The sequence below is a fragment of the Heloderma suspectum genome, chromosome 2 (assembly GCF_057233095.1).
Source record: "Heloderma suspectum isolate Gila_16-S chromosome 2, 16-S_ref, whole genome shotgun sequence".
NCBI lineage: Eukaryota > Metazoa > Chordata > Lepidosauria > Squamata > Helodermatidae > Heloderma > Heloderma suspectum.
Window position 1 is genome coordinate 128,387,425 of NC_139459.1, and position 21,003 is coordinate 128,408,427.

At 45.3% G+C, this 21,003-nt stretch overlaps 1 protein-coding gene across 1 annotated transcript; it reads right to left on the minus strand.

The window, feature by feature from the left end:
• Positions 1-15,940: 15,940 nt before the first annotated feature.
• LOC146352731 (E3 ubiquitin-protein ligase Topors-like) lies at positions 15,941-17,701 on the minus strand. The gene has a single exon (XM_084832165.1). The coding sequence runs from the start codon at positions 17,699-17,701 to the stop codon at positions 15,941-15,943; it is 1,761 nt and encodes a 586-aa protein (XP_084688291.1).
• Between the last annotated feature and the right edge of the window lie 3,302 nt (positions 17,702-21,003).

The window sequence follows — 21,003 nt, forward strand, 5'->3', positions numbered from 1 at the left end:
GACAAATCTGTCAGTTTCAGTTTCTCTCAGTTTCTCATGTTTTGAGTCTTGAATTAAGTTCATCCCAAACTTCGAGGACTTTTTTTTAAAAAAAGTGTGCATAAAACTCCATTGCAAAATTTGGAAAAGTGCAGATTTCGAAGGATTTCGTTTCAGACAGCGGTTTGAAAGTTCAAAATTTGGCAAGTCTGCATTAAAACATGAACTCAATGAATTTCACCCACGTCCCTACATCTGTCACTTTCAGTCGTGTGGTCAGCCCACCCTCGCATTACTTCTGCATGGAGTATCCAGTGCGGGCAAGAGGACCATGCAGACAATCTTCATCTCTGCACTTCAGCTGCCCTGCACTTCTGCTAGATGGGCAATTTCTAGCCGTGGTGCCTCAGAGGGAGTGGAAGGGATGATGGAGAGTCCATAGAATACATCACAGCTGTCCCGATCTTTTCCCCTCCCTGCCCCTGGGAATGCCCCCTTTTCCCCATCTTCTGCACTCCATTTTCTGAGCACAGAGACATAGCTGGCATGGTTGTCTCTAGGGCTGTGCACTGCCTCGTTACAAAGCCTGAATAATGAGGCGAAGTGGGCTTATTCAGAACAAATTCCTCATGATACAAAGCGGGTCAGTGCGGTACTGAGGTGCCCCAGGGCGAAGTGCCTCCCCCCACGAAGCGCCGCATCTGCCTCATACATTTGGAGCTCTACTTAATGCCTGAGCAGTCCAGACAGGTTGTCTCAACTTCTGTATCAACGTCTGAATACTCATGCAGAGGGGCATGAGGAGGAGGAGGGAGGGAGGTGGAAGGCGAGTCCAGGAGGAGGAAGGAGTGTGCTTTGGCAAATACAAACTCTCAGCCAGAACTGACATCAGCAGTCTCCAATCAGAGAGAGTGGTGAAGGGTGGGGTATATATACTTCAGTGAAAGGCTGCGTTTGGTTATTGCACTAGCTGTATCTTTGGGAGAGGGCTGGTGTGGGTAGATCATTGTGTGTGTGTGCGCGCGTGCATGCACACGTGCACATGTGCGTGCATTTCTTGGAGTTGTTCCTTCAATTTATTTGATTTTGATCGCCATTAGGCTTTCCTCAAAATTACATTAAAAGGAAACAGCTTGGCTGTAGTGGGATCATTCCCTCACTCCATGATCATCCATCCCCTTTGGGACAGTGTCTTTTGCAGCACCTCTTCCAGCCTCCTTCTTCTCATATTTCTTTCTACCTCCGACTTGTTTGTTATTTGTATTTGATTAGATTTGTCTCTCCTTTCAATTTTTTTTTCAAACTAACATAGCTTTTCCTCGCATATTTCTGCTACTTTCTCCCCTCCCCCACCATTCCTGTGTTTGTTTATCTCACTTTTGGACTCCAGAAAATGCTGCATTTGTTGTTAAGGTCAACCCTCACTTCTGCTTTCTCCAATCTATTTCCTTGTCATTTTGTCAGTCAACTCTGCCTCTTTTAGATTTTTAAAAACCCAGTCTTATTTCAATTTTTAAAAGCAAACATTGACTTCTGGGCATGTTCCTTCCACCGCCGCCGCCCCCCCTTTTAAGTCACATTTAAGCATTTAGTTTTTTCTTTCTTTCTAAATTCTTAAAGAAAGGCATATTATAATAGCCTATGTGTGTAGTGTTTTGGTTGTGTGTCCCCTTCCCCCATGCTGAAGTGAACTATCTCTGTCTTCTGTCTGTGTCCATCCTCCCCAGACAGAAATTAAAGAACTTTTTTTTTTTAATTATTGTTTTATTTCTCTTGGCTCTTACTGCCTGAGCTGTCCTGTATTTCTTGAAGTTACCCTGCCTTCCATAAAAGAACATGAAATATAAAACAATAAATTAAAGAAACCTGCCGTTTGCTTAGGTAGTCCTGCATTTTAGCTCTTGTGTGTCTGTGTCCATGTGTGTGCGTGTGCTAGGTTGTAGTTCCACCAACACTATAGGTCCAAATTTCAAGGCAGTGTTGAAAAAGCATGAGACACATAGTATTTATATTAATTACCTTCTTATTCCAATAACACTCCACTGTGTGGCAAAGCAATCCAGTGCGATATGAGGCATCTTTGGGGTGTTGGCCCAGGGCAGAGGTGGGCAATGCTGTCAGCAGCAGCACTGTTAGGCAAGCCGTCTGTCCCCTAGTCCAGATAGTGCGTCCTGGTGTAGTAGGGCAGCAGAGCACAGAGGCTAGTTGCAGTGCTCGGAGGTCACTGTTCCAGGAGGCTGGCGTGGGCAGGTGCAGTCGTCGCACTCTTGCCCAAGGAGGAGGAGCGTCTCCCTCTCTAGTGGATGAGGGGAGCCCGCTGATGGACGTTGGGTCAGAGGTTTCTGATGTCCTCAGCGTGGTGGAGGGTGAAGAGGAGGAGATCCGCCAGGGTGTGTTGGAGGAGGAGGAGCAGGCCAAGGCTCCAGCAGCTGACCTCTCTTCCATTGTTCCCCCCACTCGTGTGGTGTGCCCCCAGACTCAAAGCAGGCAGTCTGTGTTTCCTCCTCCCCTGAAATGTCAGGGCAGCATTGTGTGGGACCACTTTGAGTTGGGAGCGGATCCCAGCACTGCTGTGCCATCTGCCGCCACTGCAAGGCATCTCTGAGCCAGGGGAAACAGCCGGGGCACTCCAGCACCAGCAGCCTGCTCCTGCACTTCAGGGGGCAGCACCAATCGGTCTTGCTCGGGGAAGAGGCCCCCACATCCCAGCAGGCCGGCAGCAGGGGCAAGCAGAAGGCTGGTAGCGCCTCCAGAGCTCCTGCAAGCTCTCCGTCTCTCACCCCCAAGAGGCTTAAGCAGGCCACCAAGGAGGAGATGAGGTGGGGGGAGTATGGGTCCACCAGGTGGAGGTTTCCAGCATACAAAAATCTGTGGCCCTTCTGGGCTAAGCACTGACCGTGTCCATTCAAGATACATTCAAAATACTCTTTTGGTGTGTGCTAGAATTAAACAAAAGCAGATAAAAAATAAACCTCTTCCAGCCTGCCTGCCAGGTAATGTGTATGTTCAGCCATAGAGAGGCTGAGCCAGTGATTCTTCTGAATAAGAGTTAGAGATGGGTGGATTCCCTACCTATTCTTCCGCTTGGGAATCTGCCCATGAGAGGAGGCAATCCATTCCTTCCCCTGGAATCCTCCTTGGCCGGCTCTGCTCCATGGCGATTCCGTGGAGCTGCTGGCCAGCTCTGGAGTGCCGGCGATACGGCAATGTTGGCCATATCGCTTGCGCTCCAGAGCTGGCCAGCGGGGAGGATCCAGCCAGAGAGGATTCCTCAGGGGAGGCGGAGGTAAGCAATCCGTTCCTCCACGGACTCTGGAGGCCGGATTCTTTTGAATCCGGCCTCACTGGGGTCCATGGAGGAATTCGCCGCCATCCCTAATAAGGGTTGTTTTGCACTTCAAAGAAACCTGCAGCAGAGATTAGGGATAGGTTCCTCTGCTTCAACACACTTTCCCTTCTGAGTTTGGTCTGAGTTTCTGGGAATATCAGATTCTACCTAGCACACAAGCCAGTAGGCCAAACTGCCTGGACTTTGGTGGGTGGGATGCCCTTAAGGGGGGCTGGGAGAGGCCCCGGTGTCATGCAGGTTTGCAGAAACAGGGAGAAGTTATAGCTCTTTGCTTTGGGAGTTTAGGTGGAAAACATCAAATTTCACCTGCGCCTAGCACACAATCCAGTGGGCCAAAGTGCCTGGAATTTGGCAAGTGTGATGCCCTTTAGGGGGGCTGGGAGGGGCCCAGGTGTCACACACATCCTTGGTAACAGGGAGAAGTTATGGCTCTTTGCTTTCTGAGTTCTTGTGGAAAAAATCAAATTTAACCAGTGCCTTGCACACAAGCCAGTGGGCCAAACTGTCTGGGATTTGGTGGATGGGATGCCCTTGAGGGGGGCTGGGAGAGGCCAAGGAGGTGTGTGTGTGTGTGTGTGTGTGTGTGTGTGTAAAGAGGGAGAAGTTACAGCTCTTTGCTTTGAGAGTTTCTGTGGAAAACATCAGATTTTAACTCCACCTTGCACAAAAACCACAGGGCCAAACTGTCTGTCATTTTGCAAGTGGCCTCCTCTCCAGGGGGTGGAGAGGTAGGGATGTTGGAGAATTCTGCCACGGACTCCAGTGAGGCCCACCAGAATCCGTGGCAGAACGGCCTCCCCCACCACCACCCGCAACCCCCCCCCCCGGAATTGACCTACCTGGCAGCAGCGGCTCTGGCTCATCTTCCGGACGCTGCCGGGCTGCTGTGGCCGCAAATGGCAGCCGTCGTAGCGGCCACCATTTGTGTCCCTGCATTAGGCCATGATAGGCTACGTGAATAGTTACGTAGCCTATCACCACAAAGAGCAGGGGCACAAATGGCGGCCACTACGCCATTTCCACCCCTGCTCTTTGCCGTAATAGGCTACGTAAGTATTTACATAGCCTATCACGGCAAAAGGCAGGGACGCAAATGGTGTAGTGGCCGCCATTTGTGTCCCTGGCTTTTGCCATGATAGGCTACATAAATACTTACGTAGCCTATCTCGGCTTAATGCAAGGACGCAAATGGCGGCCGCTACGACAGCCGCCATTTGCGGCCACAGCAGCCAGAAGTCCAGCTGCAGCTGGCCCTGGCTGGTGGCTCCACAGCCTTGCCGTGGAGCGGAGCCAGCTGGGGAGGATTCTGGGGTGGGGGCAGATCGCCTCCCCCACCACCAATGAAGCCCCAGACCAGAACCAGGTAAGGGATTTGTACATCCCTATAGAGAGGTCTCCAAAGTTCATCCCTGTATCATATTTTTTTAAAAAAAAAAACAGCTTATGACTGTTTGCATTTTCCTGTGCAAGTCGCTGGGAAAATGGCAAAAACAGGTGATCCAGATATCTGAATCTTGCTTCGGATTTGGATCCGAGTCGAAGTGGAGGAGGTCCAAATCGATCCAAGGCAGATCAGGGTCACTTCAGAGGATATGAAGAGGCATCTGAAGTGGATTGGGGGGGTCCGTGCACAGCCCTAGTTGTCTCCACTCTGGCTATGAGTGGGAGGGGCAGGACAGTTCACCTTCCCGGCTCCACAGTCAGAGCCAGGACACTGAATTATCCTATGCCCCCCTAGACATTGTCTGGGGAGCATAGGTCTACTCCCTCCATTTATGATTATTGTATTATACTGCCAGGGAGCAATGCTGGTAGAATTTTCTGCTTCAGATGCCAAAATAAGTTAGATGGCTTTGAGTACTAAGTATCTTGACTTGCGAGTGGGCGGAGCAAATTGTCTTGGGTTGGCCATGTCCCCCACATATGCACAATGCCCCAGAGTGACATTAGGTCTGGGGCACTGTGGAGGATACAAAAAGAAAGCTCTGGTTGTATGTATAGTTCTTGCCTGTGGCCAAATAATTTACTTTTAAAAAATATGACAGGGATTAGGTTTCCATTGTTAATTACTTTGGATACACCATTATCAGTGGCTGCCTCATAACTAGGGATGGACGAAAGTCCCCTACCTGGTCCCGCAGCTTTTTTCAGGGGGGGAGGCGCTCCGTTTCTCCCCCCAACATTCTTGGCGGGTGGGGAGGCGCCACGCCCCTCCCCACCGAAATTCTGGCTGGGGGGGAGCGCCCCGCCTCTCCAGCCGCAAAAGAAAAAAATAAAGTAAAAAAAAAAAACGTGATAGGCTACATAAAGATTTATGCAGCCTATCACGGCTAGATTTTCAAAGTCAGCCGTGATAGGCTACGTAAACCTTTACGTAGCCTATCATGGCTGACTTTGAAAAAAAAAAAAGCGCGTACGCTATTTGCATTGCCCTTATTTTCGCTGTAGTCTACGTAAATCTTTATGTAGACTACCCGTGCCCAAATAAGGAACACAAATGGCGGCGCCCATGGGCGCCGCCAATTGCGTACATGCTTTTTTTTTTTTCTTTTCAAAGTCAGCCGTGATAGGGTATGTAAAGATTTACGTAGCCTATCACGGCTGACTTTGAAAATCTAGCCGTGATAGGCTATGTAAATCTTTATGTAGCCTACCACGTTTGTTTGGTTTTTTACTTGGAAATGGCAGTGGCGGCAGCCGGATGGAAGACCGGCCGCCGCCGCCAAACCGCCGCTGGGACCCGCCGCCGCGAGGGACATTCACACGAAGTAAGTCCCATCCCGGGGGGGGCGGGGGGTGTTGGAGAATTTCCCCACCAATTTTGGGGGGCCGAATGCATTGGCATTCGGCCTCCTGGAGATTCGTGGAGAAATTCTCCGACATCCCTACTCATAACTCTAGAATGTCCTTTCCCAAGAGATCCATTCAAGCAGGGGTACAAAAAGAGAGGTGCATAGGCTGCATGCGGCCCGCTGAGCCATTTCTGGTGACCAGCCAGACCCCTTGCATCTGGCCCTGCAATTGCTTATCTCCAGTCATTAAAGGGTAAGCCTAAACACTTTCTCCTTTAGGATGCAGTTCACCTGGCACGCTTCGGCAGGCATGAGGTGACGTTAATTGAACTGGGCATTCTTGTTGTACAATGTGTAGTTTATTTTTAATTTTCAATTTGTTTCCTGCTCCCCAAACCGTGAGAACAGGATGTGATAGAAATTGAAATAAGCTCCTTATTTAATATAAGAATGTACATACATATGACTTTGTTTGTTTTTTAATGTTCAAAAGGCAAAGTCGTACTTGGAGAAGAATAACACATCTTTTGCATATTTCATTTTGGGCTTGTCTTTGTGGCCTTGTGATGCTGTTGCTTTCCGTTATTGTACACATTTGTCCTTGTTAATTTGTTCGGCTACTGCTTCTGTGGCCTTCGCTTCACAGCGTTCATTGTAGTCTTTGTATTGCACTGAAATTGGTAATGAAAGCTTTATCTATTCATATCATTCTGGAAATAATATCTCGGTCCTCCCCTTGAATGGCCAGGCTCCATGTGGTGCAATTTGTGTCTCCTTTTCCCACCTAGTTTGTCATAGAGCCCTCCCTCTTGTCCTACCACAGTCAACCTGCCCCTAGGTCTCCCTGTGGTTCTGCATCTCTCTGAATAGTGGTACCAGCTTTTAGTCAGTCTTTCTTGATTGATTGAGATTTTATTTTCTGGGGGGAAATACAATCTCTCCCTGGAGCTAGTGAGTGGATTTGGACCATAGACCCTGGCTGACTCACCCTTGCTGTACAATGGTTGTTCGTACCCGTATCTCTCACAGTCTTGTCTGTAGTAAAGGTATCTGCAGTTTGGGTCACTGGAAACTCTGTTTCTTTCATGATCTTTGCTCCTTAGTTTTCTAAAATTATGAGCATTGTGGGACTTCGACTTATTTATATCTCTAGCCACAATGTTCTCACTTCGTAATGGCAGAGCACTCCTGCTAAATAAGGTTGCATCCTTAGATGCTGATTTTCTCTGCTCTCTCCAATATCTTCTGCCTCTGGAATAGTTGGTACATTGCTTCCCTTCATGTGCATTCCTTTTCCTACATCTTCCTCCATGTCTTTCTTTTGGGACAGAATATTCTTCTTCAAAATCATCCATGCCCCTTGATCCACTCTTCTTAAGTACACTCCTCCTGCTGGGAGATAACATTGCATGCCTTTCTGAAGAAGCGCTTCTCAAGTTCCTTGTGGGGGATTCCACCTGCTGCCGCATGGTTTTTTCCTTTGTGGAGTTTTGGATGCTAGAAATTTCGGCAACGTTGCTGTGATTAAAACTAAATGTTTTATTATAATCCCCAGATGCTAACAAATTTAAGGCATTCTTGGAGGCTTCAGCATTCTTTGAGCTGTGAGTCTGAAGAGGCCGCCGTTCCCCCATGCCCTCATATTCCTCCTTGCATTGAAGTAGCTGGGAGTGAGAGAGTGATCTGACTAGTTGTGCTCTTTTATCTGGTTGCAACCTCAGGAGCTTGTTTTCTATGAAGTCATCTGCTGTATGCCTCCCTTTTTCAGAATCAGTATTGGACAAGTCTTCCACATCATTCCCTTTATTGTTTGAATGGATTATATCATCTACTGTGGTAGACACGGCAGTAAAAATATCCTTCTCTGAAGTAGAGTTCAAGTATCCCAGGTGTCCATCATCTAACTTACTGTTGGCATTGGCTGCCTGATCATTACCAGGTAGCAGGGAATGCTCCTCATCGGAAGATCCAGAAGAGACGAAAGAATCGGAATCTTCCCTCATTAGAGCTGGGCATTCGTAGGAGGCCTTCCAATCATACTTCTTTACACTGCATGGTGACTGCACAAAATTGATAAACTCATGCAAGAAGTGAGTGGTGAAGTGGCGCAAGTGGGGCCGTAGCAGAGCTTCAAACTCCTTGCTCTGTAAGTCATGCTGCGTCATGTTATTTAGGATGAAACTCTGCAAGGTATGGATCATCAGCCTCTGATTGCCACACAGCACTTTTAATTCCCGCTTCAGCCATGGGACTAATCTGTCAAAGCAACCAGGGTTTCTGCTGAGAAATTCTGCTGAAGCAATTCGGTTGAAATCTGCATTTGGGGCATTTTGAACTAGGATCCCAGCATGGTATAGAGCTCTCCTAAAATGAATGACCGCTTCAGCTTTGAATTTCCCAAGGCTTATTACATCTGTATTAGTGGGTCGCTTTGTTACTGCAAATTGTCTCATGAGCTGATAAATATCTTTCTCTCTTTGAGTTAGTGTTCCTCTAATTTCATCATGCACTATGCCATTGTCAGGAGGTGTTGTAAGTCTTTGAGTGGAAGCTGATGTGTGACCTTCTCTGCTTTCGGAGTGAGAAAAGGAGCTGCCCTTCAAAGGCAGAACATACTCACAAAATGCACTTTTTGTGCTTACAGTGTGGAAGAATGAATGGAAACGCTGCTTACACAGTGGGCATATTACTTTCTTTCTGGACCACCTCTGTATACAGTCAAAGCAGAACTTGTGATTGCAAGGGTTCAGGTATGTTGTGTCTTGGATTCCTTCTAAACAGATGGCACATTTTGAGCTTTTTGCTGTATCTACTGGCATTGTCTTGACTAAAGAACCCCCACCTGTAGATCTAAAGCCAATCCTCGGTTTAAATTCTTTATGCAGGGGTCTCATGATCTGAAAGAAAGCACATAGAAGTCTTAGATTAGCCCACAGAACACAGCATTTTTTTTTCTCACACTATTGACATAGTAACATGGTTCCATGATATTGCTGGGGTGCAGAAGGCTAAACAGAACCAACTCTTTTTAAAATTCAAATAATTAATCTAGCACTCCAGTCCAACTATGGGCATTGTTCTGCATGTGAAACCCTAGCTGGATGAGGAACTACATGTGACACAGCTACTGAACTGTGGACTCCAATTCCCATTCCATCAGCCAGGTCTGAATGCACTAGGGAAGTTGGAGAATTCCGCCAAGGACTCCAGTGAGGCCGGATTCTTTAGAATCCAGCCTGCTGGAGTCTGTGGCGGAATGGAGCAATCCCCCCCCCGTGGAATCCCCCAGGGATGGAGCCTACCTGGTGGCGGTGGTGGTTCCAGCAGTGGCAGAGGCTCCGGCTCGTCTTCTGGCTGCTGCCAGGCTGTGGCCGCAAATGGCGGCCCCTACGCCGGCTGCCATTTGCATCCCTGCCAAGCTACATAGCCTATCACGGCAAAAGGCAGGGATGCAAATGGTGGCCGCTACAGCGGCCGCCATTTGTGGCCAGCACAGCCCAGCAGCAGACAGAAGTCTGGCTGCGGGTGGCCCCAGCCAGCAGCTCCGCGGAGTCACCGCGGAGCGGATTCGGCCAGGAAGGATTCCGGGGGGAGGGATGGAGCACCTCCCCACCACCACGGACGCCCCAGGTCAGAAAGGTAAGTACATTTCATACATCTCTGGAATGCACAGAGCCCTTTAAAAAATGTGAAATCCCAGCAATTGGCTGTTAAAAGAGAGAAAATGAAAGGTTGGACTGAGTTCCTTGTTCCTTGCCCCTCCCTAGTGACCTCCACCATGACCCCTCTTTGATGGCTTCTGCCGAGCTTTGAAAACCTGGCTGTTCAGGTGGGCATTTGGGGTGGGTTAGGGTTACTTTTAGAGTAATATTGTTTTGTTCAGTTGATTTGTTGTATTTTGTGTTGTTATTTGTATTGTACACAGTCTAGAGTGGCCAGGTAGCTGGCCAGATGGGAGGCTAATAAATCTTAATAATAATAATAATAATAATAATAATAATAATACCACCACCACCACCACCACCACCCTTTAGTTGATTTTTAAGAATGGGCTGATCAAGGATGTATGAATATGATTTGGACTCTACAAACATAGATCTGTTTTGAATTTCATAATTCACCACTATGACTTTTAGTGAAATTCAATATAAAATCAATACCAGTGAGTTTTTTAAAAAAAAAAATCAGAAGTTTTAGAAGTTACCACAATTCAATTTTAAAAGACAATGATGATTTACTACTACTACTGTTACCACTACTGATTGGTGTGACCCTCTCCTAATTTTCTTCACCTCTAGTGCTCTTTGGAATTCTACACATTAGCATGGCTTTTCATTCATTCAGGCTTTACAAGATCTTTCACATCCACCTAAGGACAACTCCACTCACTAGAGAGGTAGTAGCAATAGTGCTATGCCAATTAGGTGAGTTGTCTACGTAAGTATTTATGTAGCCTATCACGGCAATTATGAAGAAGCGAATGGCGGCCCCAGACGTGGCCACCATTCGCAAAGCAGTGCGAATGGCACCAGGTAGGTGCTCCATTTCACGCGCCTTTCACGGGGTGGGGGGGTGGGGGGCTTCGTTCAGCCACAGATTTTGGGGGCCAAATGCACTGGCATTCGGCCTCACTGGGATCTGTGGCGGAATTCTCCAACATCCCTAAATTCTTCACACTTCAGGTCCTGACGTCATTAGATTGAGCATATTTATTTATTATATTTTTAATCCACGGTAGAACAGACATTTTTTTCTCTCTGCTACACAGTGCAAATAAGACAGGGATAAGCCACAGTTTGGGGTTCAGACATAATGACAAGTCATGGCTTAAGCAAGGCAGACTTTGCAAACCAACAACGAACTGTGGCTTCTATTTGTGGTTTGTAAACCGGTTAACAAACCATGGTTTGTTTGTGGTGATGGGCTCAGACACAACAAGTAGCCAGATTTCAACCAACTACCCCATAGCTAGCATTATGTGTGAACCACAAAAATGTAATGAAGTCAAGTTACAAGATAAGCTGGGAGGAAATTCAACATGGGGGCTGCAGGTTTCAGTGACAGCCCTCTGGGGGGGTGGGGTTGTTTTTGTTTTTGTTTTGTTTGTTTTTTGGTAAGATGTAGTTCCGACTTTGTGCTTCCCAGTCCCATCAATATTCAGTTGGTAGTGAGTTTCCTTGTAAAGAACCTCACAGGCATCAGAGTGCACATTCCGCCAATGTGTAAATTCTAAGCTCTAAAGTCCTACCACCTTTCACAGGCAAAGAAGGGCTTTTAAAAGCAACATTTTTTTTACACAAACTGGTAGAAATTGTACTTCTTGTGCTATATATCTCCCCCTCAGTAACCCCACCTTCCATACACCCTGCCCCCCCCACACACACATATACACCACACCAGCTCACCTCTTCCACGTGATTCTTACAGGATTATTGGTTTCAACTGATGGCTCTCTTTCCCATAGAGACAAAATTCAAGGTGGGTAAACAGAATCCAATGGATGTTCTACCTGTGTGACCTCACTATGCAGACTAGCAAAGTGAGTTCTTATTTTGTTGCATGATCCTTTCATCAACCTCTCATCTTATTTCGTGTGCAGAAACCTTTTCCAATACAGGATACCACATATACTTTAAAAGGGATTCCTAAGGACTCTGGTCTTTTTAGAGAAAATATACTCACGCAGATTCCATACACCCAGACACTCAGCATTCTTGAGTTTTAGGAGTAAACCATTGCTGTTGCTCATAGTCCCCTGTGTGACATGTGAGCATACCATTTTCCAATTAACATCCTTTTGAGTAATTAAGAGCAATCCATTTTTTGTTCCTTGCCCCCAAAGGACACTCATACAGTTTATAATGGAACCTCATTCGGGAGCAATATACCCTTGAGTACCAGATGCTGATGACGAAGAACACAGGAAGGCTGGTATTATCGTGTTCTGTTTGTGAGCTTCCAGAGGCATCTGTGTAATGAGGAGGCTCAACTAGCTGGGCTTTTGACCTGATCCAACTGAGCAGTTTTTCATATTCTTATTCGTGCTGTGCCAAAAATTTCTCTCACATTTTTTCCAGCCTTTCTCACTCAACGTGATAGAAAAGAAAATTCAACAGAGAAGAATTTTTTGAAGAAAGTCTCATGTGCTGGGTCTGGGTTTCTTATGCTTACCTGACTTAGGAGGTGGTCAAGGGGTGTGCATGAAGTGTCTTGCCTTTCATTCTGCAATCATCTCTCTGGCAGTCTGTAGCCTCCTTGGCTTCCCACAGCGTAAGGGAAGACATCATGAGGTAATTCCTCTCATAGAGTTTTTTCTCATATCAAGAAGTGCAGAGAGCCTGGGAGATTGCAGAACAATGAAGAGAGGTGTAATAGAAAGAAGAAGAAACACAGCACTCTCAACCATCTTGCAGTGATTAGGTAAGTTGAAAAACACCGCCAGAAGAAATTCAAAATAATTATAGAATGCCCTGAGAATGAGGTAGGAAAATAATAACCTCATCCATGGGGGAAGAAAAGTTTTGGGAAATTCAAGGACAGATTTTGGCACAGCACCAGCTAAACCTCTTCCCTAGAGCTGGATGCAATACTGCCCCCCCCCCACACGCACACACACACACCTGCTACAGGGGCTGCCTTTACATTAAAGAAAAAAACTCACAGTTCTCCCATTGTGGAGCCTTTCCACATTTCTAGTGGTAACCACATGATAGTTGAGAGGGGAAGCTTTACGTTTTCAAGGTTCCATAGAACTCAATGAAACAGCACCATCTAGTGGCTGTTTTAATAGCACAACAATCTGACTTAACTTGATACTTCATTATTTCCAGGTCTTTTTGAGACAGAATAACCAGGAAATACCTCTGGATACGCCCTGGAGGTTGACAGCATCATGAAAAGGACACGCAAACTTCCATGAGTGAGCAATCTCAATAGCAGGATAAAAATTCCAGGTGAAGAAGCCCGGGGCTTTCTGTGAAGCCCATGTGAAGCAGCCCAGGGAAGTAGTGGTATTATAAGCATCTGCACCAGAGGCAAAATGTAAGGAAGACCCGAGGGAAATGCTGAACCCTGAAGAATGACAACTAGAACTGAGCCAAAAATAAATAAATCAGAAGACATTTTTTCTCACAAAAGTTGTGAGATTTTTCTCTTCTTTTTCCATTTGTACTCCACTAGAAATAAAGGGCCACTTTGCAGAATTTTCTCCAAATTTTCTTCACAATTCTTTCATGGTAGTTCCCTTCTATTTCCACCCCTCCCCCTGCCCCCACAATGCCCAGAAACATGGCCAGGTATGGGCTATTGAAGAGGAAGCAAATTGGAGGCCAGGCTGCCATCACAGTAGATGCTGTTATCAATTGCAGTGGCAATGCAAAACACACACACACACACACACACACCAACAACAAACTTAGACAAAAAGAGAGAAGTTGTACTACAACCCTATAAATGGTGAGTTACCCATGAGAAAATGTTGGAGAACTCCTCCTTCCCCTTGGGAAATTCAGTGACCCCCTTTTTTCTAATGCTGAATCAACTGCACTGATGGAAGTGGATGTCTCCACCCCCTCCTTTCCACCGCAGCCCCTCCAGCCCCCTGTAAATGCTGCAAAGAGAATCAGGAGACCCTGCTGAATGGGATGAGTTGTGGTTTGGGGGGAGGAGGGACCCCCCAAAATCAGCCAGAGGGATATTCTCTGAGCAGAGCCTTTTCTCTTGCAAAAGGCACATCCTAGAATGCGACCAGTCCCTGATCTTTAGCAACTTGGCAGCCACTGCAGTTTGAGTCCTTCCCATGCCATTCAGTAATGCTGGGAATCCAAGGTCATATGCAAAGAGTCCATTATGAAGCTCCTCCCTACACCCATGTTGTTCCAGCCCCCAGGATGGGTGATGTTGGTGTGGGAAGGAGGAGTCATGATATGGACTTCTCTCACCCATTCTTGGCCTTCCAGTGTTATCAAACAGCATGAAAAGGAAAAGGAACAGCAATTCCCATGATGTGACTAACAGTTATTTTGGAAGAGGTCCCAAGCTTGCCTACGAAGCCATCATTCTTGACTCCTGGATCTGAAAACTCCAAAGCGTGTATCTGGGTTTAATTTAACTTGACACCCAGCTTCTATTTGATGAAAGTGATTGCTGCTTCACAGGCTGGCTGTTGAAGACTGATAATTTCTTTCCAAATGTCCCTTCAATGGACTATTTGCTGCTTCAGCTATGACGGATATTCCTGATCAGCCTGATTTCGCTTATAATAAATATATCTAACACATGCAACCTGACAAAACTTTAAATCCGCCATGTTTAGTTGGAGCCAGACCTTGTAACCCTAATGAATATTGATGCTTGTGGCAACCAAATCTACAAACTGGTGTGGAAAGTTTTGGCAGTCCTATAAGAGAGCCATGGAGCCAGATGGAGCCAAAGCCAGCACTGAGCAACACAGCAACTCTGGTCTATCGTAGCTTGTACAAGATTGAACATGGCAGATTGTGCTTTGTATATTCTAGTTTCTGATGAACCCAAGCAAAGCAGAGGAAAAGAGATAGTCTTACTTTAATGATAATATATTCTGAGATTTCATTAAAAAATATTCATACAGAGTTCATGAAGCATTCAGAAAGAGCTGTCACCTGCTGTTCCGCTAAAGAATTATCTGCGAAGGTTCAAAATGTGTCAGTAGGATCACCTTCCAATTAAGCATAATTTAACATGTAAATGTGCTTTTGAGAATCCTGTCAAAATTCCATAGAATATTTTTTTGCCCCTGTACATTTTTTTTTCTTTTTAACAGTTTAGGTAAGTTATACAATGATCTTTTGATAATGAGTGCTTTTCTTATGACTAACACCAGATTTCTGTTATCATTAGTGCTGTGCCAAATCCTGCCCCCCAATTTTTCAGATTTTCCTCTCTCCCTGCATAAGAGGCATCATTTTTTCTGCCTCTGTCACAGGGAAGGGGAGAATTTCAGATAATTTTCTCCTTAGGGAGGGGACAGAGTTTCCACATACCTTTTCTTTAAGTTTGGGAGGTGGCTTAAGTGCCTTGCTATTTTTGCTTGTTTTTTTACTTGAAAAATGCCCCTAGCATGAGAGGCTTCTCCAGCCTGGCAGCAGTTCTGGAGCTCCCATAAAGCTATGGGACCTCGCCTTCTCAAATAGGCATTCAGGAAGAACTCCTGGGTTGCAGAAGCTTCTTTGCAAAGAACAAATGGGACTTTGGGAGCTTTAGGGAAAAAAAAACACTTATCTTGCTTGCTCTTTGTTGCTGCAAAGAAGAGCACAATTCTTCTAACGCTCTAAAATCCTCGATTTCTTCTTTGCAAAGAAGCCTCTACAGCCCTGGAGCCTTTCCTGAATGCCTGTTGAAGAGGGAGAGGTCATATCATCTCCTGAGAGTTCAGAAACAGCTGCTGGACTGGAGAAGAGTCTTGGGCTCCTGCAAGTGTTTGAGCCCAAGGGGGTGTTTAAAAAAAAAACATTTAAAAAAAAACAGAAAGAACACCGCTCAGCTACCACCTACACCAAAGGTAAGCTGAAACCCCGTTCTGCTCCCCAAGGAGAAAGTTATTCCAAATTCTTACCTCTCCCAGCCTCTTTTGCTGGAGTTTTTGTTTTGCCCCCACCCCCCAAGTAATGCCCAAAATGGAAGAATTGAAATTTTCAGCACAGCAACTAGTTATCATACATTAAAGACAATGTTTTCATATATACGAATTTATTGGATTGAGCATAACATGTGTAACCTCAGGAAGAGAAGCACTTAACATGTTCCCTTGTGGGTTATTGGCCTGATTTTCCTGGTGTGCAAATCACGGTCTTCTGATACAGGAAAAGCATCCACCATCCCACTTGGTAGCAGAACCACTCGGTGTGCCTTCTGCAGAAGCGTGCAGTCCTGTAGAGTTAGCCATTTCTTCGCTTTGCCAGGGCAGCTGACCAGAATCATCCCTTTCTTTTGTTTTCAGTTCTATGTGCTCAACAACCAAAATGTCTTCCGTTTGGGGCTGAAGCACTTCAATAACAATGATCTCCTCTCCTTTGTGATGGATCAGCTTGGTGCTAAGGACGTCCTGCTGTTGCACTGGTGTCCGACCCATGCTATCTGTTTCTTCCTCTTGAGATGAAACCTGCAGAGCATTAAACATTTGGTTATTGCTATCAAGCCGAGCAACAGTAGAGACAGCTGAACCTGCACTGCTATGACTATGAGTGCCTCCACCAAAGCTATGGCTTCTCGAGACATCCTGCTCATCTCCCAGTTCTTCTTCTTCTTCATTGTCATCATCTACATTGTGTTCTGCACTCTCCTCCATACACTTTGGGATGGATGTACACAGCATAGATGTACTCTCTCCTAACTGATCAAGGACACATATATTTAATGGACAATGCCTGTTGTGTGTACCTAAATGTGCATCAGCTTGAAAAAATACATGCATGTTGTCTTCACTTCTTACAAGTTCTCCATCTGAAGATCCAAAAGGAAGAAAAAACTCATCCAGAGTCTGGTCGGAACTGGAACTGGTTGATCCTTGAATTTCATCATCCCAAGTTCCTTCTTCATTACTTGTCACTGATTCTCCATTGTCCCCCTCATTCTCATCTGAGTTTTCCCCCTCGTTCTCATCAGAGTCATCTGAAGATGATGTAGTAAATGATGAATCAGACTGGAACCCATCATCATGCACAGGAAAGGGAATGTCATAACTAGCTCGCCAGTCATAGGCTTTAATGTTGAAAGGGGAGCAGGCAAAGTTGATGAATTCATGCAAGAAGTGATTGGTGTAGTGGAGTAAATGAGGTTGCATAATATCTGCAAATGATTGGCTGTCCAGATCGTAGATGGTTATGTTATTCAGAACAATGTGCTGTATGTTGTTGATCAAGGATGCATGCGTACCACACAGCACTCGCAGCTCACGCTTCAACCAGGGAACTAACCTGTTAAGGCGGACAGGATTCCGGTGGAAAAAATCTGCTGATATATCCCTATAAAAACCTCCACTTTGGACATTCCTGACACGCACTCCAGAACGATAAAGGGCCCTCCTGAACTTAATTGTAACCTGCTCTCGAATTTGCCCAAGGGATATTCCTCCTGGGTGAGATGACCTCCTTATCCCCAGCTGTCTCATCAGGTCATCAAGCGTTCTCATCCTACTTTGAGACTGGGGACCTGAATATCCTTCATACAAGATCCCATTATCTGGCAATGACTCAGGTCTTTGAGCAATTGCTGACCTCTCCCCACACATGCCATAGGATGCATTTTCAAAGGGAACAATGTACTCTTCAAAATCAGTGTCAGATCGTATGGTGTGAAAGAAAGAGTTAAAATGCTGCTTACAGAGTGGACACTCTGCTTTCCTGTCTGACCACTCCAGGATACAAGCAAAACAGAATCTATGGAAGCAGGGATTTAAGAAGGCCACATTCCGTATTCTTTCCAAGCAGATAGGACACCGTGAGTCTGATGGTCCATCAGTTCCTAAGGCAGTGTTCTCATTTCCTGTCCCAGTCAGGGATGAAAAGCTGTTGTCAAAATTAAGCTCTTCATTTGACGATGCCATAATCTAATGAATAGGAAAAGAAGAAGCCCCCAGTCAATATAAAGGCTTACACCAGTAAAATATTTCCTAATAAAAACTGGTATAAGAACTAGCTATGGAAAATGTGTTACCTTCTGTTATGACGTTGCTGGATTTAACAATAAAACTGATGTTATCTCTGAGACATCTCCAGAGAAGTTGTAGTCCCACAAACCCACCCAAGTTCCTTCCTCATATACAGCAAAATGGAGTATATTGTGAGAACACCACAGTTAGCCCTCTTCATGTGTTTCTTGAATAGGGTGCCCATGGTGAAAAGGCAGTAGGGCTGTATGTTTAGCCCTGCCCCTGTGCTTTTCCTTCCATACAGACACCCCCATCACTGTGTTCAGGGAGCTCCTTTTTGTGATGTGGAACCCTGATAAAGCAGGGCTCTAATTTGCATGGGACCCTCCATGGGTCAGAACCCCCCTCCTGCCTTGCTTCAGAGATGACGGAAAATATGGTGACAGTGAAGGTGAAAGGAGGAGTGCAACTTTGGAGACAGGTCAAAATGCACAGCCCTTTTCAGCAGATACCCCATTCACACAGGTAATGCATGAATAGGGCTAATGAAAGTGCATATAGTCCAATAGCAATGCTACATTGCTATCAATTAGGAGATGGGTGAGAATTTGAACCTTGTCAGAAAAAAGGTGACAACCCTAGCAAATATATGGCTTTGTGGGATGAAACTGGGTTAAAAGAAAACTGCACATGTATACAAGATGTGGATATGTGAATGTAAACTGACTAGTGTATAATTCATATATGTATATATGCTGTTAAAGCTCCCTAATGAAGCTGGACTCTCTTTAACGAAAACTCTTGATTTAGGTACAGTACAAATGGGAGGATGAATCTCTTCCTTGTAAGTAGTCAAAAATAAATCTGTCCCTTACGTTTATATATTGTTTAATTGTTGTGGATCGACCAGAGAGCTTCAGCTATTGGGCAGTATAGAAATGTAATAAATACATAAATAATTTTGCTTCACTTTGGTTTTGATAAGAATTTACCCAAATTCACAAAGCTCTCCATATTTGAGACAAAAAGGACTTGAGGATTTTGGTTTGTGTGTTAAATGAATGTGAGAGAAACTGAATAGACAGATTCATCCATCCAGGCCCAGGGTTTGAGGGCTTAGATAGTAAAAAAAAAAACCCATTGTATTTAACCATGTTAGTGCTGAATTAGGGTTGCCACCTCTTCTTTTCTGGCAGGCTCCTCATCCTTATGGCAGGCAGGTACAACATGGTCCTCTCCATGCTGGGAATAGTTGTACCTATTGGATTTGGCTAGTGCAGATGGGTGCACAATTTGTTTCAGTTCATTTTTAATAAGAATTCACCAACATTTGTAAAGTTCTTCATATCCAGGAGAGAAAGGTCTTGGTATTTATTAAAAAAAAAAAAAAATCAATGTGGGAGTAAGTAAAGCTGACAGATTCTCCCGTTCACACTATAAATGCTGCAATGATTTTGTAAGAGTAAACAATACCAGTCCCTCACATGTGCCAATCAAATTACATGATCTTCACTAGATAACTGTCATACCAATGAATCTCATAGTCATATGGCTATAGCACAGGCAGATATAGATAGTTCTTCTGAAATGGCCAGTCACAGTAGCATTTACATTTCACTGTCTTCCAAAACTTGGTTCAACTCAACTACTACTTGCAAGAATGGCCAAAGACTATTTTGGTAGAAGTGCTTATTAATGGGACCTTCTCAAACTGGGGAGAGGTAACGAGTGGGGTACCGCAGGGCTCAGTCCTGGGGCCAGTGCTCTTCAACATTGTGATTAATGACTTGGAGGAGGAGGTGCAGGGAATGCTGATCCAATTTGCAGATGACACAAAATTGGGCAGGATAGCTAATACTTTGGAAGACAGAAACAAAATTCAAAGTGATCTGGATAGACTGGAGTGCTGGGCAGAAAACAACAGAATGACATTTAATAGGGATAAATGCCAAGTTCTGCACCTAGGAAAAAGAAACCAAATGCACAGTTACAAGATGGGGGATACGTGGCTCAACCACACTACAAGCGAGAAGGATCTTGGAATTGTTGTCCATCACAAGCTGAATATGAGCCAACAATGTGATGTGGCTGCAAAAAAGGCAAATGCTATTTTGGGCTGCATTAATAGAAGCATAGCTTCCAAATCCTGGGAAGTACTAGTTCCCCTCTACTCAGCACTGGTTAGGCCTCATCTGGAGTACTGTGTCCAGTTCTGGGCACCACACTTGAAGAAGGATGCAGACAAACTGGAGAGGGTTCAGAGGAGGGCAACAAAGATGATCAGGAGACTGGAAACAAAGCCCTATGAAGACAGACTGAAAGAACTGGGCATGTTTAGCCTTGAGAAGACTGAGGGGAGATATGATAGCACTCTTCAAGTACTTGAAAGGCTGTCACAGAGAAGAAGGCCAGGATCTCTTCTTGATCATCCCAGAGTGCAGGACACGGAATAATGGGCTCAAGTTACAGGAAGCCAGATTCTGGCTGAACATCAGGAAAAACTTCCTGACTGTAAGAGCAATACGACAATGGAACCAATTACCTGGGGAGGTGGTGGGCTCTCCCGCACTGGAGGCCTTCAAGACGAGGCTGGACAGCCATTTGTCAGGGATGCTCTGGCTTGGATTCCTGCATTGAGCAGGGGGTTGGACTCGATGGCCTGGTAGGCCCCTTCCAACCCTACTATTCTATTATATGATTCTATGGTAAGAAATTGATAAATATCTTTAACAGTAAGATCTTGAATTGCCCTAATTGAATTGCCAGCATTTTCAGAATAGGCATTGTTCAGTAGGCAGTGTTGGACATGAACTCAGCTTTTGAACTGACAGTCAGCTATGGATCACCTTGGAGAAGTTATTAAGATACTTTTCACATTCATGAAGTCTGCTCCAATTCCTCATAATGCAAATTGATTATTCGTTTACCTATATCCTGCCTTTCCACCAATCAAAGTAGTGCTCAAGGTGGGTAACAACATGCAATATACAATAAAACAATGAGCAATTAAGCTAAACAATTGAAAGCAACAACAACAACAACTAAAGCCGCAGAAGCATGGCAGGTAATTAAAAGAGTCAGTTTAAAATACCAAAATTAATTGAAAGGTCTCAGGGCCCAGCTACAGCACTGCAGTGGGCCTTGTAGGTTATAGCCAGGATTTGACTAGAAGTAGCCTGGAAGGGCTTGGGCCTATTCAGCCTCTGGAACCTCAGTGTCTGTGTGAGCTTGTCTCTGTCAGTTTTCTCAGGCAGAGC

What these genes read in the sequence shown, in the direction of transcription:
- LOC146352731 (XM_084832165.1), bottom strand. Translation starts at nt 17,701, where the DNA reads ATGGCATCGTCAAATGAAGAGCTTAATTTTGACAACAGCTTTTCATCC.